The 24,885-nt window shown below is 58.9% G+C and overlaps 3 protein-coding genes across 3 annotated transcripts; 1 reads left to right on the top strand and 2 right to left on the bottom strand.

Annotated features, from left to right (window-relative positions):
- The first annotated feature begins 2,650 nt into the window (after positions 1 to 2,650).
- On the top strand, positions 2,651 to 3,652 carry LOC104306942 (natterin-4). Its single transcript, XM_009907956.2, has one exon. The coding sequence runs from the start codon at positions 2,651 to 2,653 to the stop codon at positions 3,650 to 3,652; it is 1,002 nt and encodes a 333-aa protein (XP_009906258.2).
- LOC128899036 (zinc finger and SCAN domain-containing protein 25-like) lies at positions 3,649 to 14,811 on the bottom strand. Its single transcript, XM_054177098.1, has 5 exons — positions 14,792 to 14,811; positions 10,550 to 10,910; positions 9,401 to 9,587; positions 7,250 to 7,971; positions 3,649 to 3,678 (listed from the first exon to the last, which is right to left on the bottom strand). The coding sequence occupies exons 1-5, from the start codon at positions 14,809 to 14,811 to the stop codon at positions 3,649 to 3,651; spliced, it is 1,320 nt and encodes a 439-aa protein (XP_054033073.1).
- On the bottom strand, positions 14,370 to 17,121 carry LOC104306943 (uncharacterized). Its single transcript, XM_054177097.1, has 5 exons — positions 17,109 to 17,121; positions 16,765 to 16,803; positions 16,289 to 16,582; positions 15,782 to 15,841; positions 14,370 to 15,013 (listed from the first exon to the last, which is right to left on the bottom strand). Exons 1-5 carry the CDS (start codon positions 17,119 to 17,121, stop codon positions 14,859 to 14,861), a joined length of 561 nt encoding a protein of 186 aa, XP_054033072.1. The 3' UTR covers positions 14,370 to 14,858.
- Positions 17,122 to 24,885: the final 7,764 nt, after the last annotated feature.

Genomic DNA, 24,885 nt, shown 5'->3' with positions numbered 1-24,885 from the left:
CCAAATGAGTGGCTTTAGACCCAAAATGTGAGGTTTTTAGCCCCCCCAAGGGCAGCTTTTAGCCTGCAAATGGGACTTAGCCACCAGAAGGGAGATTTTAGCCCCCAAATTGGTTGATTTAACCCCAAAATGGGAGGTTTGAGTCCCCCAAATGGGTGAGTTTAACCCCAAAATGGGGCTTCTGAGCCCCCAAATGGAAGCTTTTAGTCCCCAAATCTGTGGATTTAACCCCAAACTGGGGGAGTTTAACCCCCAAAAGGGAGGGTTTATTCCCCAAATGGGAGATTTTAAGCCCCAAAAGGGACTTCTGAGCCCCCCAAAGGGATATTTTAGCCCCCAAATTGGTTGATCTAACCCCGAAATTGGAGCTTTTCGCCTCCAAAGGGTGAGGTTTTAGCTCCAAAATTTGACTGTTTAGCCCCAAAAGGCTGAGTTTGGTTCCAGGGGCCCAAAATGCTGATTTTTGGTAACTCCACATTTCTGCTTTCTAAGGGCAGGATCCAGAGGGGCTCAGGGATGGAGGCAGCACAGGTAGGAGGCAGCCTTGCAAATGGAGCCCCCAAAACCAGTTCCCAACTGGGACTGGAGCCCAAACCAGTTCCAGACTCAGACTGGAGCCCAAAACCAGTTCCGTACTGGGACTGGACCCAACCCAGCTCCCAAACTGGGACTGGAGCCCAAACCAGTTCCCAAACGGGGACTGGAGCCCAAACCAGTTCCCAAACGGGGACTGGAGCCCAAAACCAGTTCCCAAACTGGGACTGGAGCCCAAAACCAGTTCCCAAACTGGGACTGGAGCCCAAAACCAGTTCCCAAACTGGGACTGGAGCCCAAACTCAGTTCCCAAACTGGGACTGGAGCCCAAACTCAGTTCCCAAACTGGGACTGGAGCGCAAACTCAGTTCCCAAACTGGGACTGGAGCCCAAACTCAGTTCCCAAACTGGGACTGGAGCCCAAACCAGTTCCCAAACTGGGACTGGAGCCCAAACTCAGTTCCCAAACTAGGACTGGAGCCCAAACTCAGTTCCCAAACTAGGACTGGAGCCCAAACTCAGTTCCCAAACTGGGACTGGAGCCCAAACTCAGTTCCCAAACTGGGACTGGAGCACAAACTCAGTTCCCAAACTGGGACTGGAGCGCAAACCAGTTCCCAAACTGGGACTGGAGCCCAAACCAGTTCCCAAACGGGGACTGGAGCCCAAACTCAGTTCCCAAATGGGACTGGAGCCCAAACTCAGTTCCCAAACTGGGACTGGAGCCCAAACTCAGTTCCCAAATGGGACTGGAGCCCAAACTCAGTTCCCAAACTGGGACTGGAGCCCAAACTCAGTTCCCAAACTGGGACTGGAGCCCAAACTCAGTTCCCAAATGGGGACTGGAGCCCAAACTCAGTTCCCAAATGGGGACTGGAGCCCAAACTCAGTTCCCAAACTGGGACTGGAGCCCAAACTGGGACTGGAGTCCAAACTCAGTTCCCAAACTGGGACTGGAGCCCAAACCAGTTCCCAAACTGGGACTGGAGCCCAAACTCAGTTCCCAAACTGGGACTGGAGCCCAAACTGGGACTGGAGTCCAAACTCAGTTCCCAAATGGGGACTGGGGCCCAAACTCAGTTCCCAAACTGGGACTGGAGCCCAAACTGGGACTGGAGCCCAAACTCAGTTCCCAAACTGGGACTGGAGCCCAAACTGGGACTGGAGTCCAAACTCAGTTCCCAAATGGGGACTGGGGCCCAAACTCAGTTCCCAAACTGGGACTGGAGCCCAAACTGGGACTGGAGTCCAAACTCAGTTCCCAAATGGGGACTGGAGTCCAAACTCAGTTCCCAAACTGGGACTGGAGCTCAAACCAAGTTCCAACCTGGGACTGGTCCCAGTCGGTGTCACCTGCCCTGTTCTCTCTACAGCTCTTCCTCTTCCCCTTCTTCTTCCTCTTTCTCCTGGCTGGCCAGGGGTGGCCTGGAGGAGCTGCTGGTAGCCCCCTGGTGGCCGGAGGACCTCTAGAGTCCTCAGGTGAGTCTTGGTGGAGGAGGCCTTGGTTGGGTGGTGGACACCAGCCCAGATGTTGTCCTTCCTTGGGGATGACCTTGGTTGGGTGGTGGACACTAGCCCAGATGTTGTCCTTCCTTGGGGATGACCTTGGTTGGGTGGTGGACACCAGCCCAGATGTTGTCCTTCCTTGGGGATGACCTTGGTTGGGTGGTGGACACCAGCCCAGGTCTTCTCCTTGCTTGGGGATGACCTTGGTTGGGTGGTGGACACCAGTGTGGGTTAATTTAGGGATGATGATGGAGGTTGAGCCCTTGGAGGCCACTCATGGAGTTGCCATCATCTGAAGCCAATGGTGGAGGCTGAGACCTTGGAGGTGACCTCACCTGTGGCTCGTGGTGGAGGTTGGGTCCTTGGTGGTGGCCTCATCTGAAGCTGATGGTGGAGGCTTGGAGGCTACTCATGGAGCTGTCCTCACCTTGGGATGATGGTGGAGGCCACGTAGGGTGGTCCTCCTACAGGGCCATGGTGGTCCTCCAGCGCTCCTCCCTCTGACACCTCCACGCTGGTGGATCAGGGCAGGATCCATCTCCATTGCCCCAACCCTTCTCCATCCTCTCCCTGCACAGATGCCAGCACCCCCTACGGGAAGCCTGCTGAGATGCCACCAGCACCACCACCTCCCTCCTACCTCCGGTGGGTGCCCTTCGAGGGGCAGCTGCCCCCCGACGCTGTCTCCAGCTGGAACCAGGAGGCTCAGAGGCTGGAGTTCGTTTGCTCCACCAGGGTCCTGCACTGCAACACCGGAGCCTACGTCCCCCAGAGAGGTCCTCTCTGCTTCTACCCTTACTGGGGAGGGGAGAGGTCCACCAGGGACTTCCAGATCTTGGTCAATGTCGGCGGCTTCGAGGCCCTGGAGTGGGTGGAGGACTCCTTCGGGGGGGTGCCGGAGGGGGCGGTCGAAGGCTGCCCCTCCGTGGACATCTTTGTGGGGAGGAGCAAGTATGGCCTGGGCAAGGTCTCCAGGGAGCACAGAGCCCTCTTCGTGGTGGACCCCCAAGAGGGAGAGGAGCTTTGGTTCGCCTGGTACCAGGTCCTGGTGGTCAAGAAGGGCCCTGCGGAGATCACCCTCGGAGAGGTCCTCTACGACCTGGGGAGGGCGGTGGAGGAGCCCCCCGAGGAGGTCACCCTGGGCAGGACCATCCTGAGGAACCAGGCTTGCCACAAGGCCCCCCAGGCGGTCACCATGAGGGAGGACACCGAGGTGGAGCAGGACTGGCAGCTGGACCAAAGGATCTTCGCCACCCTCCGGGGGGTCCTGGAGGTCTCTCCCCTGACCTTCAATGGCACCTCCTGGGAGGTCGCCCCCGGGGCCGCCTCCAGCCTGCCCTGGGCGGGGGGAGCCAGCAGCAGCCTCTACGTCACTCACAGCCTGGTGCTGGAGCAGGAGCTGGAGGCCCTCACGGCCTGCCAGGTGGCCATGGAGGGCCGGCGCCGGGAGGTGCGCGTCCCCTTCGGCGCCACCCTGCGCAGGGACTTCGGCCGCGGCCGCCTCCACCGGCTGGCCGTCACCGGCTGGGCGCGCGGCAGGGCCGTGGGGGAGGTCCGGGCCGGGCTCAAGGAGTGTTGGCCAATCCCTGCTGAGCCGCCCTGCCAGGGCTAGGAGGGGGCTGGTGGCATCTGGGAGGGCTTTGGGCATCAAAGATCCGTGGAAGGTCCTCAGGCGGCTCCTGGCGGTTGCTTTTCTGGGCCTCAGAAGTGGCTTTGGAGGCCACCCCTGGAGGTGGCATCAGCTGGGGGTCGTGGTGGAGGTTGGGTCCTTGGAGGTCACCCCTGGAGGTGACCTCATTTGGGGTTCATGGTGGAGGTTGGGTCCTTGGAGGTCACCCCTGGAGGTGGCATCAGCTGGGGGTCATGGTGGAGGTTGGGTCCTTGGAGGCCACCCCTGGAGGTGGCATCAGCTGGGGGTCGTGGTGGAGGTTGGGTCCTTGGAGGTCACCCCTGGAGGTGACCTCATTTGGGGTTCATGGTGGAGGTTGGGTCCTTGGAGGTCACCCCTGGAGGTGGCATCAGCTGGGGGTTGTGGTGGAGGTTGGGTCCTTGGAGGCCACCCCTGGAGGTGGCATCAGCTGGGGGTCGTGGTGGAGGTTGGGTCCTTGGAGGTCACCCCTGGAGGTGACCTCATTTGGGGTTCATGGTGGAGGTTGGGTCCTTGGAGGTCACCCCTGGAGGTGGCATCAGCTGGGGGTCGTGGTGGAGGTTGGGTCCTTGGAGGTCACCCCTGGAGGTGACCTCATTTGGGGTTGTGGTGGAGGTTGGGTCCTTGGAGGCCACCCCTGGAGGTGGCATCAGCTGGGGGTTGTGGTGGAGGTTGGGTCCTTGGAAGCCATTCATGGATGCTGGGTCCTTGGATGCCACTCATGGAGGTGACCTCCCTTGGAGGGCCTGGTGGAGGCTGAGACCTTGGAGGCCTCCCCTGGCTGTGGCCTCACCTCCAGCTGAGGTCTCTCCAGCCCCCCAGGGGTTAACCTCTGCACCTCCCCCCACCTCGAGTGACAGTGGCACCGACCAATCACTGCTCGAGGGGCTTAGCCCTGCCCCCCTGGCTGGGGAGGTCATCTGGGGGTGTCCCTGAGGACCTGGGAGGCTCCTGGGGCGGTCCCAGGGGTCTGGGTGGGGGTCCCTAAAGATTAGGGGGGGTCCTGGAGGGCTTTGGGGGTCTCAGAGTCCCGGGGGGGGGTCCCTGAGGCCTTGGTGTTTCCCCAGAATTTGGGGGGGTGGTGGCAGGAGGCCTTTGAGGGGTCCCTGGGTACAGCCTCCAGTGTCCCCTCCTAGCACTCACAATGGCCCCCCCTTGCACTCCCAGTGCCCCCCCAGCACTCCCAGTGTCCCCCCAGTACCTCTCCCAGCACTCCCAGTGCCCCCCAGCAGTCTCAGTGCCTGCCCAGTGCCCCCTCAGTGCCCCCCAGTGCTCCCAGTGCCCCTCAGCACTCCCAGTGCCCCCCAGTGCTCCCCAGCAGCCCCAGTGCCTGCCCAGTGCCCCCTCAGTGCCCCCCAGTGCTCCCAGTGCCCCTCAGCACTCCCAGTGCCCCCCAGTGCTCCCCAGCAGCCCCAGTGCCTGCCCAGTGCCCCCTCAGTGCCCCCCAGTGCTCCCAGTGCCCCTCAGCACTCCCAGTGCCCCCCAGCAGCCCCAGTGCCTGCCCAATGCCCCCTCAGTGCTCCCAGTGCCCCTCAGCACTCCCAGTGTCCCCTCCACCACTTCCAGTGCCCCCCTAGTACCTCCCCAGCACTCCCAGTGCCCCCTCCCACTGCTCCAGGACCCCCCAGTGCCCCCAAGCACTCACAGTGGCTGCCCACTGCCCCCTCAGTGCCCCCCAGAGCTCCCACTGCCCCCCTCCAGCTCACTGAGGTCAGTTGGGGTCAGTTGAGGTCAGCTGAGGTCATTGAGGTCAGTTAAGGTCAGTGAGGTCAGCTGAGGTCAGTTGAGAGCACTGAGGTCAACTGAGGTCAGCTGAGGACAGCTGGGGTCATCTGAGGTCACCGAGGTCAGTTGGTGACCCCCAGGAGAGGTCCTGGGGGTTGGGGGATGGTCAAGAAACACCAAGAGGAGGCCAAAGAACCAAGGGAGGTTTAATGGGAGGATCAGTTGGGGTGGGGGTGGTCAGGAGGTAGACTGCTGGGTCAAGGCCCAGGGGAGGCCCTTGGCTGGTGGTGGACATCCCTCAGGGTCCTCTTCAGCACTGTCCCATGGTCAGCCTCCTCTGGGGTGTTGGCATGGAGCCACCAGCTCCATGGTGGGCATCAACCTTCAGGTCCTCTTCACCCTCAGCCCTGTGGCATCTCCTCCAGGGTTAGATATCCACCAGGGCCACCCCAACCACCCAAGATGGAAGGTCCCATCCAACCCAACCCCTTCTATCATCCCAACCTCAGCCTCCTCTCATGGTGCTCCTCCATCACCACCTCCTCCAACAGGACCAAACCTTCCTCCTCCTATGACTCCAACCTCAACCACTCTCCGTGGTGCTGGTCCTCCATCATCATCAACCAATCTAAACCTTCCTCCTCCTATCCTTCCAACCTCAGCCTCCTCTCATGGTGCTCCTCCATCACCACCTCCTCCAACAGGACCAAACCTTCCTCTTCCTATGACTCCAACCTCAACCACTCTCCGTGGTGGTGGTCCTCCATCATCATCAACCAATCTAAACCTTCCTCCTCCTATCCTTCCAACCTCAGCCTCCTCTCATGGTGCTCCTCCATCACCACCTCCTCCAACAGGACCAAACCTTCCTCCTCCTATGACTCCAACCTCAACCACTTTCCGTGGTGCTGGTCCTCCATCATCATCAACCAATCTAAACCTTCCTCCTCCTATCCTTCCAACCTCAGCCTCCTCTCATGGTGCTCCTCCATCACCACCTCCTCCAACAGGACCAAACCTTCCTCCTCCTATGACTCCAACCTCAACCACTCTCCGTGGTGCTGGTCCTCCATCATCATCAACCAATCTAAACCTTCCTCCTCCTATCCTTCCAACCTCAGCCTCCTCTCATGGTGCTCCTCCATCACCACCTCCTCCAACAGGACCAAACCTTCCTCCTCCTATGACTCCAACCTCAACCACTTTCCGTGGTGCTGGTCCTCCATCATCATCAACCAATCTAAACCTTCCTCCTCCTATCCTTCCAACCTCAGCCTCCTCTCATGGTGCTCCTCCATCACCACCTCTTCCAACAGGACCAAACCTTCCTCTTCCTATGACTCCAACCTCAACCACTCTCCATCTCTCCATGGTGGTGGTCCTCCATCATCAACCATTCTAAACTTTCCTCCTCCTATCCTTCCAACCTCAACCTCCTCTCATGGTGCTCCTCCATCACCACCTCCTCCAACAGGACCAAACCTTCCTCCTCCTATAACTCCAACCTCAACCACTCTCCGTGGTGGTGGTCCTCCATCATCATCAACCAATCTAAACCTTCCTCCTCCTATGACTCCAACCTCAACCACTCTCCGTGGTGGTCCTCCATCATCATCAACCAATCTAAACCTTCCGCCTCCTATCCTTCCAACCTCAACCTCCTCTCCTGGTGGCCTCCATCACCACCTCCTCCAACAGGACCAAACCTTCCTCCTCCTATGTCTCCAACCTCAACCACTCTCCGTGGTGGTCCTCCATCATCATGGACCAATCTAAACCTTCCTCCTCCTATCCTTCCAACCCCAACCTCCTCTCCTGCTTGCCCTCCATCCCCACCTCCCCCTCCCTCCCTCCCTGGTCCCCGCCGGCCTCCCTGGCGTGGATCCTGCCGTGCCGAGCCAGGGAGGATTTGTTGCTGAAGCTCTTCCCGCAGCCAGGGCAGGAGAAAGGCCTCTCCCCGGTGTGGGACCTCTGGTGGACCCTCAGGTCGGCCAAGTACTTGAAGCTCTTGGGGCAGAGGCCGCAGGGGTAAGGCCTCTCCTGGGTGTGGGACCTCTGGTGCATGCTGAGGTTGGACTGCTGGCTGAAGCTCTTCCCGCAGCGGGCGCAGGGGTAAGGCCTCTCCCCGGTGTGGGACCTGCGGTGCTTGGTGAGGTCGGAGGGGTTGGTGAAGGTCTTGCCGCAGGAGCCGCAGCGGTAAGGCCTCTCCCCGGTGTGCAGCCGCCGGTGGGTGGTCAGGGTGGAGAGGTGGCCAAAGCTCTTCCCGCAGGAGCCGCAGCAGTAGGGCTTGAGGCCGCTGTGGGTCCTCTGGTGGGTCCTCAGGTGGGTCTGGCGGCCAAAGCTCTTCCCACACTGGCCGCAAGGGTAGGGCCGAAGCTTGGGGACCTCCTCCTTGGCCTCCAAGGGGTCAAGAGGAGGTCGGTGGAGGGGTTGGGAGGAGCTGGTGGCATCTGCAGGGGGTTGAGGTCCGTGGAGTCGTCGTCGCCTTCTTCCCTGGAGGGGAGTGGGGGGAGGGTGGGATGTGGAGGTCTCCAGGTGGCTGGGGGCCGTGGTGGGACCTGGAAGGGAAGGAGAAGGTGATGCATGAGCTGGGTCTCCATAGAGGATTTCTGAGCTCAGCACCCTTGGCCACCTCCCACCCCGAGTGAAGGCCCAAAGGGGTGGCCTCTGGGGAGTCTTCAGGTGGGTCTGGTGGCCAAAGGTCTTCCTGTGCTGGCCACAAGGGTAGGAATGAAGCTTGGGGACCTCCTTCTTTGCCCACAGGGTGCTGGTGACCTCCAAGGGGTCAAGAGGAGGTTGGTTGAGGGATTGGGGGGCAGGTGGTGGCATCTGGGAGGGGTTGAGGTTGGTGTGGTCTTTGTCTTCTTCTCTGGAGTAGGGTGGTTGGAGGTAGGGAAGTGGAGGTCTCCACGTGGCTGGTGGCCATGGTGGGACCTGGAAGGGAAGGAGTAGATGCATGAGTTGGATCTCCACAGAGGACCTCTGAGCTCACCACTCTTGGCCACCTCCCACCCCGAGTGAAGGCCCAAAGGGGTGGCCTCTGGGGAGTCTTCAGGTGGGTCTGGCGGCCAAAGGTCTTCCCACACTGGCCACAAGGGTAGGGACGAAGCTTGGGGACCTCCTTCTTCACCCAAGGGCTTTGGGTGGTCTCCAGGAGGTCCACTCCAAGATCTCCATCCTCAAGCACCTCCATGACTCAAGAGGTGGCCACCTTCCAGCTTCCACTCTGTGATCTCCATCCTCCAGCACCTCCAAGACTCTAGCGGTGGACAGCTTCCACTGCACAATCTCCATCCTCCTGCATCTCCATGACTCAGGAGGTTGCCACCATCCACTCCATGATCTCCATCCTTCTCCAACACCTCCAGGACTCAAGAGGTGGCCCCCTCCCACCTTCCACTCCAAGACCTCCATCCTCAAGCGTTTCCATGGCTCAAGAGGTGGACATCTTCCACTCCGTGATCTCCATCCTCCAACCTCTCCGTGACTCAAGAGGTCTTCCAGCTTCCACTCCTTGATCTCCAAGACTCAAGAGGTGGTCACCTTCCAGCTTCCACTCCTTGATCCACCCTTCAATATCTCCAAGACCCAAAGAGTTGGACATCCTCCACTCCATGCTCTTCATCCTTCTCCAACCCCTCCAAAGAATCCAGAGGTGGTCACCTTCCAGCTGAGGCCATCTCAGATCCATCTCCCAGCTCTTCCTCTGCCCTTTGGAGCCCAAGGAGGCCACAACAGGTCTCAAGCTCAAGCTCTGGGAGAGCCTCCACCTGGGCACCTTCTGGTGGTCCACACCCCAGGAGGTCCCTAAGCAGCAGCTCCCCAGGCAGCAGCTCCCCAACTTCTGACCCTCCTCCTCCTCCACCAAGTGCAACAAACCTACCCCAGAACCCCATGGAGAAGACCTCCAGGAGACCTCCAAACTCCTTTGGCTCCTCCAATTTCTCCAGCCCTTGGGTTTGGGGTCTCCAACCTTCACCCTCTCACCTTCCTCCTGCAGCTCCTCAGCTTCAGGGACAACCTCGAGGACCTTGGCCTGGGTCACTTCCTGCTGCCCCCTGGCCCTGCTGGGGACGTGGGGAGACGCTGAGGGGGGTGTGGTAAGGTCCCTGGGTGCTTCAGGCTCCTCCACAGCTCCTGGTGGCATCTCCTCCAGCTTCACCCTCAGGGTCACCTGCAGGAGAGCCAAGGCAGGAGAGTGGCTGAGTGCTGTGAGCCTCCCAGCTGGGGGAGTAGGGGGGGATCAGATCCCAAGCTGGGATCAGCAGGATGGGATCAAGATTCAGTTTGGGGTCAGGATGGGATCAGCTCCTGGGTTGGGCTGAACAGGATGTGATCTGGTTCTGCTTTAGGCATCAGCTCCCAGTTTGGGGTCAGCAGGATGGGATCAGGTCTCAGTTTGAGGGATCAGGATGAGATCAGCTCCCAGTTTATGTGATTTAGGATGAGATCTATTCCCAGTTTAGGTGGATCAGGATTAGATCTACTCCCAGTTTGATGGGTCAGGATGGGATCAGTTCCAGTTAGGTGGATCAGGATGAGATCTAGTCCCAGTGTAGCTGGCTCAGGATGGGATCAGTTCCCTGTTTGGGGTCAACAGAGTGGGATCTAGTCCCAGTTTAGGGGGATCACTGTGGGATCAGCTCCCAGTTTGATGGATCAGGATGGGATCAGCTCCTGGTCAGGTGGCTCAGGATGGGATTAAGTACCAGTTTGGGGATCAAGAGGATGGGATCAAGTCCCAGTTTAGGTGGCTCAGCCTGGGATGAAGTCCCAGTTTAGGTGGCTCAGCCTGGGATCAGCTCCCAGTTTGGTGGCTCAGCCTGGGATCAAGTCCCAGTTTAGGTGGCTCAGCATGGGATCAGCTCCCAGCTTAGGTGGCTCAGCATGGGATCAGCTCCCAGCTTAGGTGGCTCAGCCTGGGATCAGCTCCCAGTTTAGGTGGCTTAGCATGGGATCAAGTCCCAGTTTAGGTGGCTCAGCCTGGGATCAGCTCCCAGTTTGGTGGCTTAGCATGGGATCAAGTCCCAGTTTAGGTGGCTCAGCCTGGGATCAGCTCCCAGTTTAGGTTCCCTGCCATTAGATCCCCTGCAATCTTTGGACCCCACTGCCCCCAGCCCAGCCTCTCCCCCTCACCTTCTGCTCCCAGATCCCTTGGGGCTCCGCAGCTCCCAGCTGGAAGCTCTCGGCCAAGGCCACGGCTTGGGCGCAGGACTCCGGGTGCCTGACCCAGACCCAGCTCTGGATCTCCTCAGGCAGGATGCTGAGGAACTGCTCCAGCACCACCAGCTCCAGCAGCTGCTCCTTGCTCCTCACCTCAGGCCTCAGCCAGCGCTGGGACAGCTCCAGCAGCTTTTGGCAGACCTCCCGAGGCCCCGAGGCCTCCTGGTAGCGGAAGTGGCGGAAGCGGAGCCTGGACAGCTCCGTCCCGGCCCCCCCGGGGCAGCTGCTGGGCCAGCCTGGCACCAACCTCCTCACCAGCTCCAGGGGACCCCCAGCCCCCAGCTCCAGGGGACCCCCAGCCCCCAGCTCCGGGGGACCCCCAGCTCCCAGCTCCAGGGGACCCCCAGCCCCCAGCTCCGGGGGACCCCCAGCCCCCAGCTCCGGGGGACCCCCAGCCCCCAGCTCCAGGGGACCCCCAGCCCCCAGCTCTGGGGCTGCCTCCTCCCCAGGCGATGGAAGAGTTGGGGGGCACCGAGGACCCCCCCCCAGTGCTGCCTGGAGGATGTGGGGGTGAGGGTGAGGTGTGGGGGGGTTCATTATCTTCTAGAGAGGAGCTGTCACCCCCAGCCCCCTCCCCCCCCCAAAGAGATCCTGGAGGGGTCCAGATGATATCCTGGGGGGGGGCTGTCTGCAGAATAGATCCTTGGGGAGTCCAAAATAGATCCTGGAGCCCCCCCCCCCCCCCCCCAAACAGATCCTGCAGGTGGTTTAAAACGGATCCTGAGTGGTTTCAAATAGATCCTGGAGGAGTCCAAAACAGATCCTGGAGGGGGTCTCCAAAATTGATGCTGGAGGGGTCCCCCACACAAGGGTTTCTTGGGGGTCCTCACACCAAAATGTCCAAGGGTGCCCCCTCCCCCCCCAAATCTTCTGGGGGTCACCCCCTCCAAAAGGCTGCTTGGGGGCTGCCACCCAGGAGAGCCTTCTTGGGGGGCCCCCCCCAGCCCCCCCCTTTCAGAAGTCTCCCCAAATCTTCTGGGGATCTCCCCCTCCCAAAAGTCTTCTGGGGCTGCCCCCCTCAGGATGTCCAGGGCTGTCCCCCATCCAAATCCCTATGGCCCCCCCGACCTCCCCCAGAGGTTTCTTGGGGGGCCCCCTCCAGAAGTCTTGGGGTCCCTCTTCCCCTCCTGAAAATCTCCTGGGGGGGTGTTGTGTCCCACCCCCAAAAGAAATTGTCTGGGGGTCCTCACCCTCCCCAAAAGTCTTCAGGGGTGTCCCCACCCCCCAAATCCCCTGGGGGGTTATGATGTGTCCCCCCCCCCAAAGGAATCTTCTTGGGGGCGCTTCAGAAAGCTGCCACTGGTTGGGGGGGACCTGTGAGGGGGGAGGGAGAGAAGAGCATTGAAAAACCTCCCCCCAGACCCCCTTGCAACCCCCCCAACTTTGCAGCCCCTCCAAACCTTGCAGCCCCCCCAGCCTTGCAGAACCCCCAGCCTTGCAGCCCCCCAACTTTGCAGCCCCCTCAACTTTGCAGCCCCTCCCAGCCTTGCAGCCCCAACTTTGCAGCCCCCCCAAAGGTCACAGCCCCCCCAGCCTTGCAGCCCCCCCCGAGCCTTGAAGCTCCCCCCCTCCCCTTTTAGACCATGCATTGACGACCCCCCCCCCATCCCTGCAGCCCTCCCTATTGGACCACACATTGACCCCCCCCAGACCTTGCAGCCCCACCCCGCACCACACATTGAGCCCCTCCCCTGTGCCCCCCCAAGCCGTGCAGACCCCCACCTTGGACCATGCCTTGAGCCCCTCCCAATCTTGCAGACCCCTCCCCAGGACCGTGCAAAGCCCCTCCCCCAACCCACCCTCCCCCCCGCAAGCTTTCCAAAGCTCCCCCTGAACCCCCCCTCAAGCCTTCCAATCCCCCCAGGACCATGCGCCCCCCCCCCTCCTCAGCACCATACGACCCCCCCCAATCATCTGAGCCCCCCCAGCTTCATGCAGACATCCCCAGGACCATGCGACCCCCACCCCAAGTCTTTACGCCCCCCCCAGCCCCATGCAAACCCCCCTAGAACCATGATCCCCCCCCAACTTTCCCCCATGAGCACCGCAAGAGATCCCCCCCCTTTGCAATGCCCCCGGGACCATACGACGCCCTCTGGAGCCCTGAGCCCCCCTCCCCCCCTCACCACAAGACCCCCCCTTAGCTTTGCAGCCCCTCCAGCTCCATGCAAAGCCCCCCCGGACCGTGCGACCCCCACCCCAAGTGTTTAGGACCCTCCCAGCCCCATGCAACCCCCTGGAATCATGACCCCCCTCCCCCCTAGTCCCATGCAAATCCCCCCCCCAGGACCACAAGACCCTCCCCAGCTTTGCGCCCCCCGCCCCCCCGCTCCACTCAAAGACCCCCCCCCAGGACAATGCGACCCCCACCCCAAGCCTTTACGCCCCCCCCTGAACCCCATGCAAGCCCCCCTGGAACCCTGAATCCCCCCCCAGGACCATCCTCCCTCGCCGTCCCCCTCCCCCCCCCGAAGCCCCTTCCCCACACCTGGGGGTCTGGCCGCAGTCCCTCCGCTCCCTGCTCGCAGACACAAAGGGGTCGAAGCCACCGGAGGCCGGCCGCCCCCCGCCCCAATTCCCCCTCCCCCCTCTTCCTTAAGTTCCCCTCCCCCCCCCCCAGATCCCTCCCACTCGGCACCCCTCAAGCCCTCCCCCTCCCTCCTCCCCCTTCAGCGCCGGCCCCGAATTTAACCCTTCGCAGCCCTCTCTTTCCCCTCCCTTTCCCCTCTCTTCCTTCTCCCTTTCCCTTCTCTTTTCCCTCTTTCACCTCTTTTGCCCCTCCCTTTTCCCTCTCTTTCCCTTCCCTTCCCCTCCCTTTTTCCTCTATTTCCTTTCCCCTTCCCTTCTCTTTTCCCTCTCTATTCCCTCCCTTCCCCTCTCTTTCCTCTCCCTTTCCCCTCTCTTTCCCCACCCTTCTCCCTCCCTTTTGCCTCTCTATTCCCTCTTTCCCCACCCTTTCCCCCCACTTTCCTCTCCCTTTCCCCTCTTTTCCCTCTTCCCCTCCCTTTCTCCTCTCTTTTCCCTCTCTGTTCCCTCCCTTTCTCCTCCTTTCCCCCTCCCTTTCCCTTTCCCTTTCCCTTTCCCTTTCCCTTTCCCTTTCCCTTTCCCTTTCCCTTTCCCTTTCCCTTTCCCTTTCCCTTTCCCTTTCCCTTTCCCTTTCCCTTTCCCTTTCCCCTCTCTTTTCCCTCCCTCTTTGATGATTTCTTCTCCATGAAGGTAGCAATGGAGATGCCCTCCACAGAGCCCCAGGTGGACACCCTCATGGTGCCCATCCTCATCTCCAGCCCTCTTGGATGGTTTCTGGTGCTCCCTTTTCTGGGCCTTCCAGGTGGGAAGAACCTTTAGGTCCATCCTCCCTCAGGCTTGGGGCCTGCTGGCTCCAGGTCATGGTGTAGGATGTGACCTCGCTCAACATCTTGATGGGTTTCAACCATGCCAGGTGAGGTCTATGACCAAGACCTTCCTGGTCCACAGGTTCCTACCTCCATCTGGTGGAGGACTGAGGATCTCTGAGACCTTCAGAGGCCATCACAAAGGGCCAACAAGAAGAAGCAAAACCACAGCACTCATTAAGGAACCTTTTTAATAGAGGGGTCTTCTGGATGGACCTCCTGAATGGAGAGACCTCCTTAATGGACCTTCTGGATGGAGGGACCTCCTTAATGGACCTTCTGGCTGGAGGGACCTTCTTGATGGACCTTCTGGCTGGAGGGACCTACTTAATGGACCTTCTTGATGGAGGGACCTTCTAGGTGGACCTTCTTAATGGATGGACCTTCTTGCTAGACCTTCTTGATGAGTTTATGGCCAGGAGCCACTAAGATATCCTCAGCTGGCCCCCAAAACCTTCTCCTGCAGCCACCTTGGGCAGTGGTGTCCTGGCCAGGGGCTGTGTCTTTGGGACTTCAGGGGAAGCACTTGGGACCCCAAGGTGGTAGAGAAGCCACCTTGGGTGGTTGGAGATGTAGAGAAGGTGACATTGAGTCAAGGGTCACCATCTTGGGCCAACTCCACCCTACCATGGCTATGAGGAGCTGGAACTTGTTGGGATCCTCTCCATGGATCTCCACCAGCACCTTGGAGCATTTCTCTGGAGGTCCAAGAGGTCCTCCTGGCCTGGACATCTCTTCCTCTGCAGCTCTTGTGGTCTTCTACCAGGGCATGAAGCTCTTCATCTTGGACAGCTGGAGTCGACCTCCTGCAAGGAAGAGATGGTGATGGGTCAAGAGGTCTTCTTAGACCATCTCTGAAGAGCAGTGATGGACCAGGAGGTCTTCTTGGACCATCTCTTACCAATGTGCAGGAGAAGATGTACAGCCAAGACCAAAGCCAAGATAATGAAGACCACTGTGGCCAAGCTGATGGAGACCTCCAGCCCTGGAAGGAAAGAAGGAGATGGTGGTGAGGTGAAGCTCTCGGTCCCTCAAGGTCAAGGAAGGGTAAAGCCAAGCCCCAGACTGTCCCCACCGTGTCCTGCAGAACCTGCAGGGCCTACACTGGGAAGGGAGCTCCAGAGCTGGTCAAGCCATGGACCAACAGACCTTGGGATATGGTCAACCGAAGGACCTCCAGGCCTTGGGACGTGGTCAATCCATGGACCTCCAAACCTTGGGATATGGTCAACCCAGGACCTCCAGGTCTTGGAATATGATCAGCCCAGGATCTTCAGAACACTGACATAAGGTCAACCCATGGACCTCCAGGCCTTGGGGTGTGGTTAACCCATGGACTTCCAGCCTCTGGGACATGCTCAACCCATGGACTTCCTGCTTTTGGGATAGGATCAGGTCATGGCCTCCAGGCCTTGTGACGTCAACCCATGGACCTCCAGGCCTTGTGACATGGTCAGCTGATGATCTCCAGCTCCTGAGACATGGCCAACCTAAGGGCCTCTGGCTCTTGCGTGTGGTCAACCCATGGACCTCCAGGTCTTGGGAGGGTGAAGCACATCTCAGCTGCTTTGTGCCGAAGGTTTCCATTGGAAACCTCTTTATGAGGAGTTTCCACCTGCAGGGTGTGGCCAAGCTGAAGCTGGCACCTTCCTTGGTGGCACCATCAGTGATGGCATCACCCCTGGTGGTACCTTGGAGCTTGCAGAGGAGGCTCTTTGGCTAAAGCTTGCTCCAAAGCTCACTGGGCACTGACCTGTGGGTGGCAGCTCAGGGCCAGGGGCGACGCTGATGTTCCTCTGGTGACTCTTCAGACCTAGACAACAACCATGGGGAGTAAAGATCACCTCAGGACTGCCCCCTGGTGGTGGCCTTGGGGGTGGGGAAGGTGAGGGTGGGGATGGGCATGGGCATGGGGATGATGATGGCGACAATGACCCTGCTAGGACCAAGGTCAACCAGGACCATCCTGCCCTGCCCTGGTCTTATTGGTCAAGACCCAACTGAGTTGGACCTGTAAGGACCAAAGTTAACCAGAACCATCCTGACCCTGGACTGCTCAAGACCAATCTAAGTTGACCTTATAAGGACCTAGGGTCAACCAGGACCATTCTGATCCTGAACTGGTCAAGACCCAACTGTGTGTGCCCTTGAGTCCACACAACCAGGACCAGTCCCTTCTGGGCTTCCTCCAGGGCTGTCCCTGCCACAAGATGTCCCTGACCCGGGCAGGATCAACCTCCCCAGGACCTTCTCCACTCACCTGTGGTGGTCAGGAGCTGTGGGATGCTCAAGCTGGAGCTCAGGACCTGCCCAAGGCTGCTCCTGCGCTGGTAGCCGCAGGCGTAGCTGCCGCTGGTCTGGGTGGCCAGCTGGATGGGGAGGCTGGAGCTGAAGTGGCCTCTCCTCATTGGCTTCTTCAGCAGCTCCACCCCATCCTTGCAGAAGAAGATGTGGGTGATGGGGGCCCTGGAGAAGACAAGGCAGTGGGCAAGGACCAGGTCACCTTCTTCGGCCGAGGAGATGTTGAGGAAGAGGCCTGGCGGGGGAAGGTCACCTGGAAGAGGCAAGAGATGTGGCCATGGTGTGGTGTGGAGATGACCACTGGTCAGCCATGGACCTTCAGCTCTTCAGCCTCAGTGGTGACCTGGCTGTTGTTTGGTGGACATCCCTCTTTGGACACCAGCCAAAGGATACAACCAAGGTGGACCGGGAGGGGTTCTGCCAAGCAGCACTCACCTGGAGAGCTGCAGGGCTCCGGCTCCTGCCCTCCAGCACCTGTGTGGGACAGCAGAGGGTGGGTGGGCTAGAAGAGGACACCTTGCAGAGGCCCTCTCCTTGAGGTTGGAGAGGCAGTGCTGAGGAGGTGTGGAGAGCTTCCTGCAGAGCTCCTCAGCGTGGAGGAGGGCAGAGGTCACCCAGTGAGGACCAGAAGGGACCTTTGGGTGATGCTTTGTCCCTTCCCACCCAGCCAGGGACATCCACACCAAGAGGACCAACCTTGTGCTGGTGGATCAGAGCCTACAGAAAGCCCCAGGGACCTTCAGACCCTCCAGAAAGCCCAAGGGACCTCGAGACCACACCTGAAGTCCCCATGGACCTTCATACCCTCCAGAAGAGCCTAATAGACCTTCACAATCTCCAGAAAGCCCAAAGAACCTTCAAAGCCTCCAGAAGTCCCATGGGACCTTCAGAGCCTCCAGAAGGCCCAAAGGACCTTCAGAGCCTCCAGAAGAGCCTAATAGACTTTCACAACCTCCAGAGAGCCCAAGGAACCTTCAAACCCTCCAGGAGGTCCAATGGACCTGCAGACCCTCCAGAGGTCACAATGAACCTTCAGGTCATCCAGAAAGCCCAAGAGACCTTCAGACCCTCCAGAAGGTCCAATGGACTTTCAGACTCTCCAGAAGAACCTGAAAGTCCTTCACAGCCTCCAGAGAGTCCAGGGAACATTGAGAACATCCAGAAAGGCCAAAGGACCTTCAGACCCTCCAGAAGGCCCTAATAGACCTTCACAACCTCCAGAAAGCCCAAGGGACCTTCAAACCCTCCAGAAGGCCCAAAGGACCTTCAGACCCTCTGGAAGTCACAGAGGACCTTCAGAGCCTCCAGAAGGATCCATAGACCTTCAGAGCCTCCAGAAGGATCCATAGACCTTCAGGGCCTTCAGAAGTCTTAATAGACCTTCAGACCCTCCAGAGGGCACAATGGACCTTCAGGTCATCCAGAAAGCCCATGGGACCTTCAGAGCCTCCAGAAGACCCAAAGGACCTTCAGAGCCTCCAGAAGACCCAAAGGCCATTCAGAGCTTCCAGAGGTCCCACCCTGTGTCTTCTGACTGTTGGATGCCTCAGAAATCCCTCCAGGAAGTCACAACTTTGGCTCCTGGCTGAGACCTCACTCTGGAGACCTCCCAGGAAGGTCTCCTGAAGTCTACCCCACCTCATCCCATGGACCTTCTCCCCACTGTCACTCTCCAGCCACCCTCCCTGGCCACCTACCTGCCAAGCAGCCCAGCAGGACCAACCAGCATCTCAGCAGATTCATCTCCAAGCAGCTCTAAGCTCCTCAACACCAAGCTGCAGAAGAAAAGAGGAAGCTGAGGTTGGATTCTTCCCTCTGACTCATCTCCTGGGGCATGATCAAGCAGTGACCTTCTCAGGGAGGGTGGAGCTCCAGGACTGGGTTGATCAGGCAAAGGTGGTGGAGCTCCAGGGTTGGTGGAGCTCCAGGGCTGGTGGAGCTCCAGGGTTGGTGGAGCTCCAGGGCTGGTGGAGCTCCAGGGCTGCACATCAGTCTGGTGTCTGAGGAACCCCAAGGTCAGGAGAAGTTGGGCAACTCCCAGTTCCTCAGTGACCTTGGGAGGATGTTGAGCAATTTGGGTCCCAAGCCACGAAGGCCCTAAGAACCTCAGGGCTGAAGCTGTGGAGGAAACTTGGTGGTGGGGACCTGGTTTCACCCCCTGGGAGATGCTGGTTCCCATGGGGGATGGTCATGAAGTCCAAGCCACTCAAACCCCTGTGAAAGAGACCTGCCAACTCCCCCCTAGAGCCCTTCTCCCTCTGTGGGATAGGCCATTCTCACGTGCCAGGATCTTTCTCCCCCTCTGGGACAGACGAACTCCAGCTGTTGCCAGCTGACCTGGTGCCACAGGAAGTTCCCTAAGATCAAAACCCCCAAATCAGAGGGAAGGCCAGCAGGGCTGACATCCTGGTTGGAGTCTGTTACAGACCACCCAACCAGGAGGAAGATGCTGATGAAGCATTCTACAGGCAGCTGGAGGCTGTCTCAAGATCGCCTGACCTTGTCCTCATGGGTGACTTCAACCTGCCTGACATCTGCTGGGAACTCAACACAGCAGAGAGGAGGCAGGCTAGGAGGTTCTTAGAGTGCATGGAGGACAGCTTCTTATCCCAGGTGCTGTGTGAGCCTGCCAGGGGTAAGGCTATGCTTGACCTCCCTTTTACCAGCAGAGAAGGGCTGGTGGGGATGTGGTGGCTGGAGGCTGTGACCAGGAGATAGTGGAGTGTTCAATATGCAGGCAAGCTAAGAGGGGCAGCAACCAAACCTCCACTCTGGACTTCAGGTTACTCAAGGAACTAGCTCAGAAGGTACCTTGGGAAACAGCTCTTAAAAACAAAGGGGCCCAGGAGAGCTGCAGCTGCTTCAAGAACTCTTGAAGGCTCCGAGCAGGCTGTGCCAACGTGCCGGAGGTGAGCTGCTGGGGCAGACGGCCTGGATGGGCAGTGAGCTCCCATGGGAATTAAGGGGGAAAAAGAGGGTGTGTCATCCTTGGAAGGAAGGAGAGGTGACCCATGGAATGTTTAAGGATGTTGCTAGGTCATGTAGGAAGAAAATGAGGGAGGCAAAAGCACATTTGGAGCTTAGCCTGGCCCCTGCTGTGAAGGACGACAAAAAGTCCTTCTACAAACCTGTGACTGGCAAGAGGAGGGCAGGGACAACCTCCACTGCTTGGTGGACACGGAGGGGAACATGGTCACAAAGGATGAGGAAAAGGCAGAGGTGCTTAACACCTTCTTTGCCTCAAATTTTACTAGGATAGGTTGTCTGCAGGACAAGTGGCCTGCAGAGCTGGCAGATGGAGGCAGGGAGCAGCATAGTTCCCCTGTGATCCAGGAGCAGGTAGTCAGAGATCTCCTCAGCCGCTTGGATCCCCACAAGTCCATGGGACCGGATGGGATCCATCCTAGGGTGCTGAGAGAGCTGGCAGATGAGCTGGCCAAGCCACTCTCCATCATTTTTCAGCAGTCCTGGCTCACTGGAGAGGTCCCAGAGGACTGGAAGCTGGCCAACGTGGTGCCCATCCACAAGAAGGGCCGGTTGGATGAGCCAGGGAATTCCAGGCCTGTCAGCCTGACCTCAGTGCCAGGCAAGATTATGGAACAGGTCATCCTGAGTGCAGTCACACAGCACTTACAGGATGGCCAAGGGATCAGGCCCAGCCAGCATGGGTTTAGGAAGGGCAGGTCCTGCCTGACCAACCTGAGCTCCTTCCATGCCCAGGTGGCTGCCTGGTGGATGTGGGGCAGGCTGTGGATGGAGTCTGCCTGGACTTCAGCAAGGCCTTTGACACCGTCCCCCACAGCAAACTCCTGGCCAAGCTGTCAGCCCATGGCTTGGGCAGCAGCACTCTGAGCTGGGTTAGGAACTGGCTGGAGGCTGAGCCCAGAGAGTGGTGGTGAATGGTGCCACAGCCAGCTGGCAGCCAGGCACCAGTGGTGTGCCCCAGGGATCAGTGCTGGGCCCCATCCTCTTTAACATCTTCACTGATGATCTGGATGAGGGCAGAGAGTCCATCAGCAGTAAGTTTGCAGATGACACCAAGCTGGGGGCAGGAGTTGGTCTGTTAGAGGATAGGAGAACTCTGCAGAGGGACCTCAACAGGCTGGACAGATGGGCAGAGGCCAAGGGCAGGAGACTGAACACATCCAAGTGCCAGGTTCTGCACATTGGCCACAACAACCCCAGGCAGTGCTATAGGCTGGGGTCAGAGTGGCTGGAGAGCAGCCAGGCAGAGAGGGACCTGGGGGTAGTGATTGACAGCAGCTGAACACAAGCCAGTAGTGTGCCCAGGTGGCCAAGAAGGCCACTGGCATCCTGGCCTGTATCAGGAACAGTGTGGCCAGCAGGAGCAGGGAAGTAATTCTGCCCTGTGCTCAGCACTGGTTAGGCCATACCTTGAGTCCTGTGTCCAGTTCTGGGCCCCTCAGTTTAGGAAAGATGTTGAGATGCTGGAAGGTGTCCAGAGAAGGGCAACAAAGCTGGGGAGGGGTCTGGAGCACAGCCCTGTGAGGAGAGCCTGAGGGAGCTGGGGTTGCTTAGCCTGGAGAAGAGGAGGCTCAGGGGAGACCTTCTTGCTCTCTGCAACTCCCTGAAGGGAGGTTGGAGCCAGGTGGGGGTTGGTCTCTTCTCCCAGGCAGCCAGCACCAGAACAAGAGGACACAGTCCCAAGCTGTGCCAGGGGAGGTTTAGGCTGGAGGTTAGGAAGAAGTTCTTCACAGAAAGAGAGATTGGCCATTGGGATGTGCTGCCCAGGGAGGTGGTGGAGTCCCCATCACTGGAGGTGTTTAGGAAGAGCCTGGATGAGGCCCTTGGTGCCATGGTTGAGTTGATCAGATGGTGTTGGGTGAGAGGTTGGACTCGATGAGCTCAAAGGTCTTCCAGCCTGGTTAATTCTATTCTATTCTATTCTATTCTATTCTATTCTATTCTATTCTATTCTATTCTATTCTATTCTATTCTATTCTATTCTATTCCATTCCATTCCATTCCATTCCATTCCATTCCATTCCATTCCATTCCATTCCAGAATTCAGTTGGTGGCACCAGCCTCTGAGCCACTTGCCAATGGCAGCTGCTCTCCTGTTCCTTTCAGTGTTCCTTCCTGCAACTAAGGGTATTGATGAAAAATCTCCTTGTGCCCCTGACCCCTCAACCAGTTCTCACAGGGCCTTGAAGTCCTCTTTGATTGCCTTAGGAGCTCTGGTTTCAACCTCCTTGCTCCCCAGCTGCATAGCTATGAAGGGGAGTACTCAGAAGACTCAGCAGCCTGCTGGTCACATCCCTGACCCGGGCCCCAGGGAGGCAGCAGACTTCGCCGTGGGAAGGATCTGGCTGACACGTGGGGCCCTCTGTTCCCCTCAGGAGGGAATCCCCAATAACAATCACCCTCCTCCCTCCTTTTTTGGTCCTGCTGTGGGGGGCAGGCTGTTTGGCTCTAGGCAGCACCTCAGAGGGTGTCTCTTCTGTCATCTCATTCACCTCACCCTCAACTTCCAGTGCCCTATATTGGTTTTGCAAGGGCAGCTGGGCAGGTGAGGGGAGGCCTGAGGGTTTCACTTTGCATCTCCTAACAGGGACCTGCATCCATTTCCTGCTGCATCTTGGGTCTCCTCCCTCTGCTAGGGGAGCCTGCAGAGCCTGCTTCCTCAAATCCAACTCCCTTTCACATTCCCTAACAGCCCTAAGTCTGGCAACATCCTCCTCCAGCTCAGCCACTAGGTTAAGCAGCTAATCGAGCTGCTCCAAGGGTCATCTGCTGTGGGCACAGCAGAGCACCCACGGGCAGGGAGGGCAGCAGAGGGCAGCAGAGGGCAGTGGGCATGGGGATGGTTCCAGGCTGCCTGCTGGCATAGTGGCTCTGGAGGGCGAGGCCGAAGATGGGGAGGGAGAGGAGGAGGAGGAGGAGGAGCTGCCCTTAAAAAGGGAGCACAGAAATATTGTGAAGCTGCCAAACAATTTGCAAAGGGGAAAAGGAGGTTGGGGGAAGAGAAGGGAACTGAAGTGGGGACTGTCCCTGGGGGGGGGTGGGGTGGGGTGTGTCTTCATTGGGGATTTTCCTTTCTGTTGGAGGTTCTGCCTGCTGGAGACATTTCCCAGCAGCTAAGAGAGATTAGCTCCTGGGCCTCTAGACCTAAATAAGGGCAAGGCCCTTGAGCTGCAGGAAGAGAAAAGACAAAGCTGGAGAGGGAAGACTCAAAGCTGGAGAGGGAGGGAGGACCCAAAGCTGGAGAGGGAAGGAGGACCCAAAGCTGGAGAGGGAGGGAGGACCCAAAGCTGGAGAGGGAGGGAGGACTCAAAGCTGGAGAGGAAGGGAGGACTCAAAGCTGGAGAGGAAGGGAGGACTCAAAGCTGGAGAGAGAGGGAGGACCCAAAGCTGGAGAGGGAAGGAGGACTCAGAGCTGGAGAGGGAGGAAGGACCCAAAGCTGGAGGGGTAGGGAGGACCCAAACATCAACCCTCTAAGCCCCCCCGAAGTGAACAGGTTTTGGTGCCACCTCTCTCTCAGACCCCAAAGTGAGTTGATTTTAGTTCCACCTCCCTCTCAGATCCCCAAAGTGATTCCATTTTGGTGCCACCTTCCTCTGAGACCCCCAAAGTGAATTGATTTTGGTGCCACCTTCCTCTCAGCCCCCAAAAGTGATTCCAGTTTGGTGCCACCTCTCTGTCTCAGACCCCAAAGTGAGTTGGCTTTGGTTCTACCTCACTCAGCACCCAATGTGATTCCATTTTGGTGCCACCTCCCTCTCAGACCCCAAAGTGAGTTGATTTTAGTTCCACCTCCCTCTCAGACCCCAGTGTGATTCCATTTTGGTGCTGCTTCCTTCTGAGACCCCAAAGTGAGCTGATTTTGGTTCCACCTCTCTTTCAGACCCCAAAGTGATTCCATTGTGGTACCACCTCCCTGTGAGACCCCAGAGTGGGCTGATTTTGGTGCCAACCTCCCTCAGCTGTCCAACTTTCAGCCTCTTCTTCTCATCCTCCCCAGTGCCCTCAGGTGGTGCAGCAGAAGCTCTGGAGCTGCAGTGCCAAATCCTCCCCCAGCCCTACAGGAGGTGGAAGGTGCAATCACAGCAGCAATAAAACACTCTGAGGGGCCAAGGTTCAGCTCAGACAGAGCCCAGAGGGAAGTCTCCAGGTCCTTAGTCTTCAGGTAAGAAAATTCTACTTCTAAATAATTCTACTCCTTAAATCCACGGAGGGAAACTCCTCCTGGACCCAGCTGCTATGGTGGCACTGACAGGGCTGGAGCTGACTGCTGGAGCTGGCACCTGCAAGTGGCAGAGCTCTGCCTGGCAGCTCTGGGTTGCAGATGTGAAAGAAAAGGCAAAAAACCCTTAAAAATCAGCGGGGATCAGGAGAGATTTGATGTGTGATGGAGCTGTGCTGTGCCTCAGGAGCCAGAGCAGAGAATCACAGAGTATGGGCAGGGCTGGAAGGGACCTCAAGGACTATCCAGTTCCAACCCCCCTGCCATGGGCAGGGACACCTCACACCACAGCAGGCTGCTCACAGCCACAGTCAGCCTGACCTTCAAAACCTCCAGGCAGGAGGCTGCCACCACCTCCCTGGGCAGCCTGTGCCAGGCTCTCACCACTCTCCTGGGGAACAACTTCTTCCTCACAGCCAATCTCAATCTCCCCACTTCCAGTTCTGCTCCATCCCCCCCAGTCCTATCCCTCCCTGACACCCTCAGCAGTCCCTCCCCAGCTTTCCTGGAGCCCCCTGCAGATGCTGGAAGGCCACAAGAAGGTCTCCCTGGAGCCTTCACCTCTCCAGCCTGAGCTCTCCCAGCCTGAGCTCAGCGCAGAGCAGCTCCAGCCCTCTGCTCCTCCTCGTGGCCCTGCTCTGGACACCTTCCAGCACCTTGCCAGGGGCTCCAGAGCTGCACACAGAGCTGCAGCTGTGGTCTCCCCAGAGGGGAGCAGAGAGGGAGAATCCCCTCCCTGGCCCTGCTCTGGCTGCAGCCCAGGCTCTGCTTGGCTCTCTGGGCTGCAGGTGCTCCCTGCTGGCTCCTGCTGAGCTTCTCCTCCCCCAGCACCCCCAAGGCCTTTTCTTCAGGGCTGCTCTCCAGCCAGTCCCTGCCCAGCCTAGAGCTGGAGGCCCTGTGCCTGGAGTCCCTCGGGGGGCCCAGGGCTGCTCAAGCTCTTCCTTCAGGAGCCGGCAGAGGGCACAGAGGGCACTGCCAGGCAGTGTGCTGATGGCACCGAGCTGGCAGGAGCGGCTGCCGCACCCCTCAGGGCTGTGCTGCCGTTCAGGGAGGCTCAGCCAGGCTGCAGGGAGCTGGGCAGGGAGCAATGCAATGAAGGGCAACGAGGGCAGGGGGAGAGGCTTCCAGCTGGCAAGGAACAGCCTCAGCAGGCAGCAGGAGAGGCTGGGGACTGAGCTGCTGGAGAGCAGGAAGGGGGAAAGGGCCTGGGGGGTGCTGGTGGGTGGAAGGATGCCCAGGAGCCAGCAATGGGCCCTGCTGGGCAGGAAGGCCAAGGGCAGCCTGGGGTAGCTCCGAAGGGCTGTGGGGAGCAGGTCCAGAGAGGTTCTCCTGCGCCTCTGCTCTGCCCTG

This window comes from Dryobates pubescens, chromosome 38 (assembly GCF_014839835.1).
Source record: "Dryobates pubescens isolate bDryPub1 chromosome 38, bDryPub1.pri, whole genome shotgun sequence".
NCBI classification, from domain to species: Eukaryota; Metazoa; Chordata; class Aves; order Piciformes; family Picidae; genus Dryobates; species Dryobates pubescens.
This window is presented reverse-complemented; position numbering and strand designations above follow the sequence as displayed.

Coding starts and splice junctions, on each gene's coding strand:
- LOC104306943 (XM_054177097.1), bottom strand. Junction 16,583..16,764: donor GGAGCCCTGCAGCTCTCCAG/GTGAGTGCTGCT, acceptor TGCCTCTTCCAG/GTGACCTTCCCCCGCCAGGC. Junction 15,014..15,781: donor CCCTGAGCTGCCACCCACAG/GTCAGTGCCCAG, acceptor CTTTCCTTCCAG/GGCTGGAGGTCTCCATCAGC.
- LOC128899036 (XM_054177098.1), bottom strand. CDS start 14,811: ATGAAGAGCTTCATGCCCTG. Junction 9,588..10,549: donor AAGGGATCTGGGAGCAGAAG/GTGAGGGGGAGA, acceptor GCTCTCCTGCAG/GTGACCCTGAGGGTGAAGCT. Junction 3,679..7,249: donor AGGGAGGGAGGGAGGGGGAG/GTGGGGATGGAG, acceptor TGATGCCCAAAG/CCCTCCCAGATGCCACCAGC.
- LOC104306942 (XM_009907956.2), top strand. CDS start 2,651: ATGCCACCAGCACCACCACCTCCCTCCTACCTCCGGTGGGTGCCCTTC.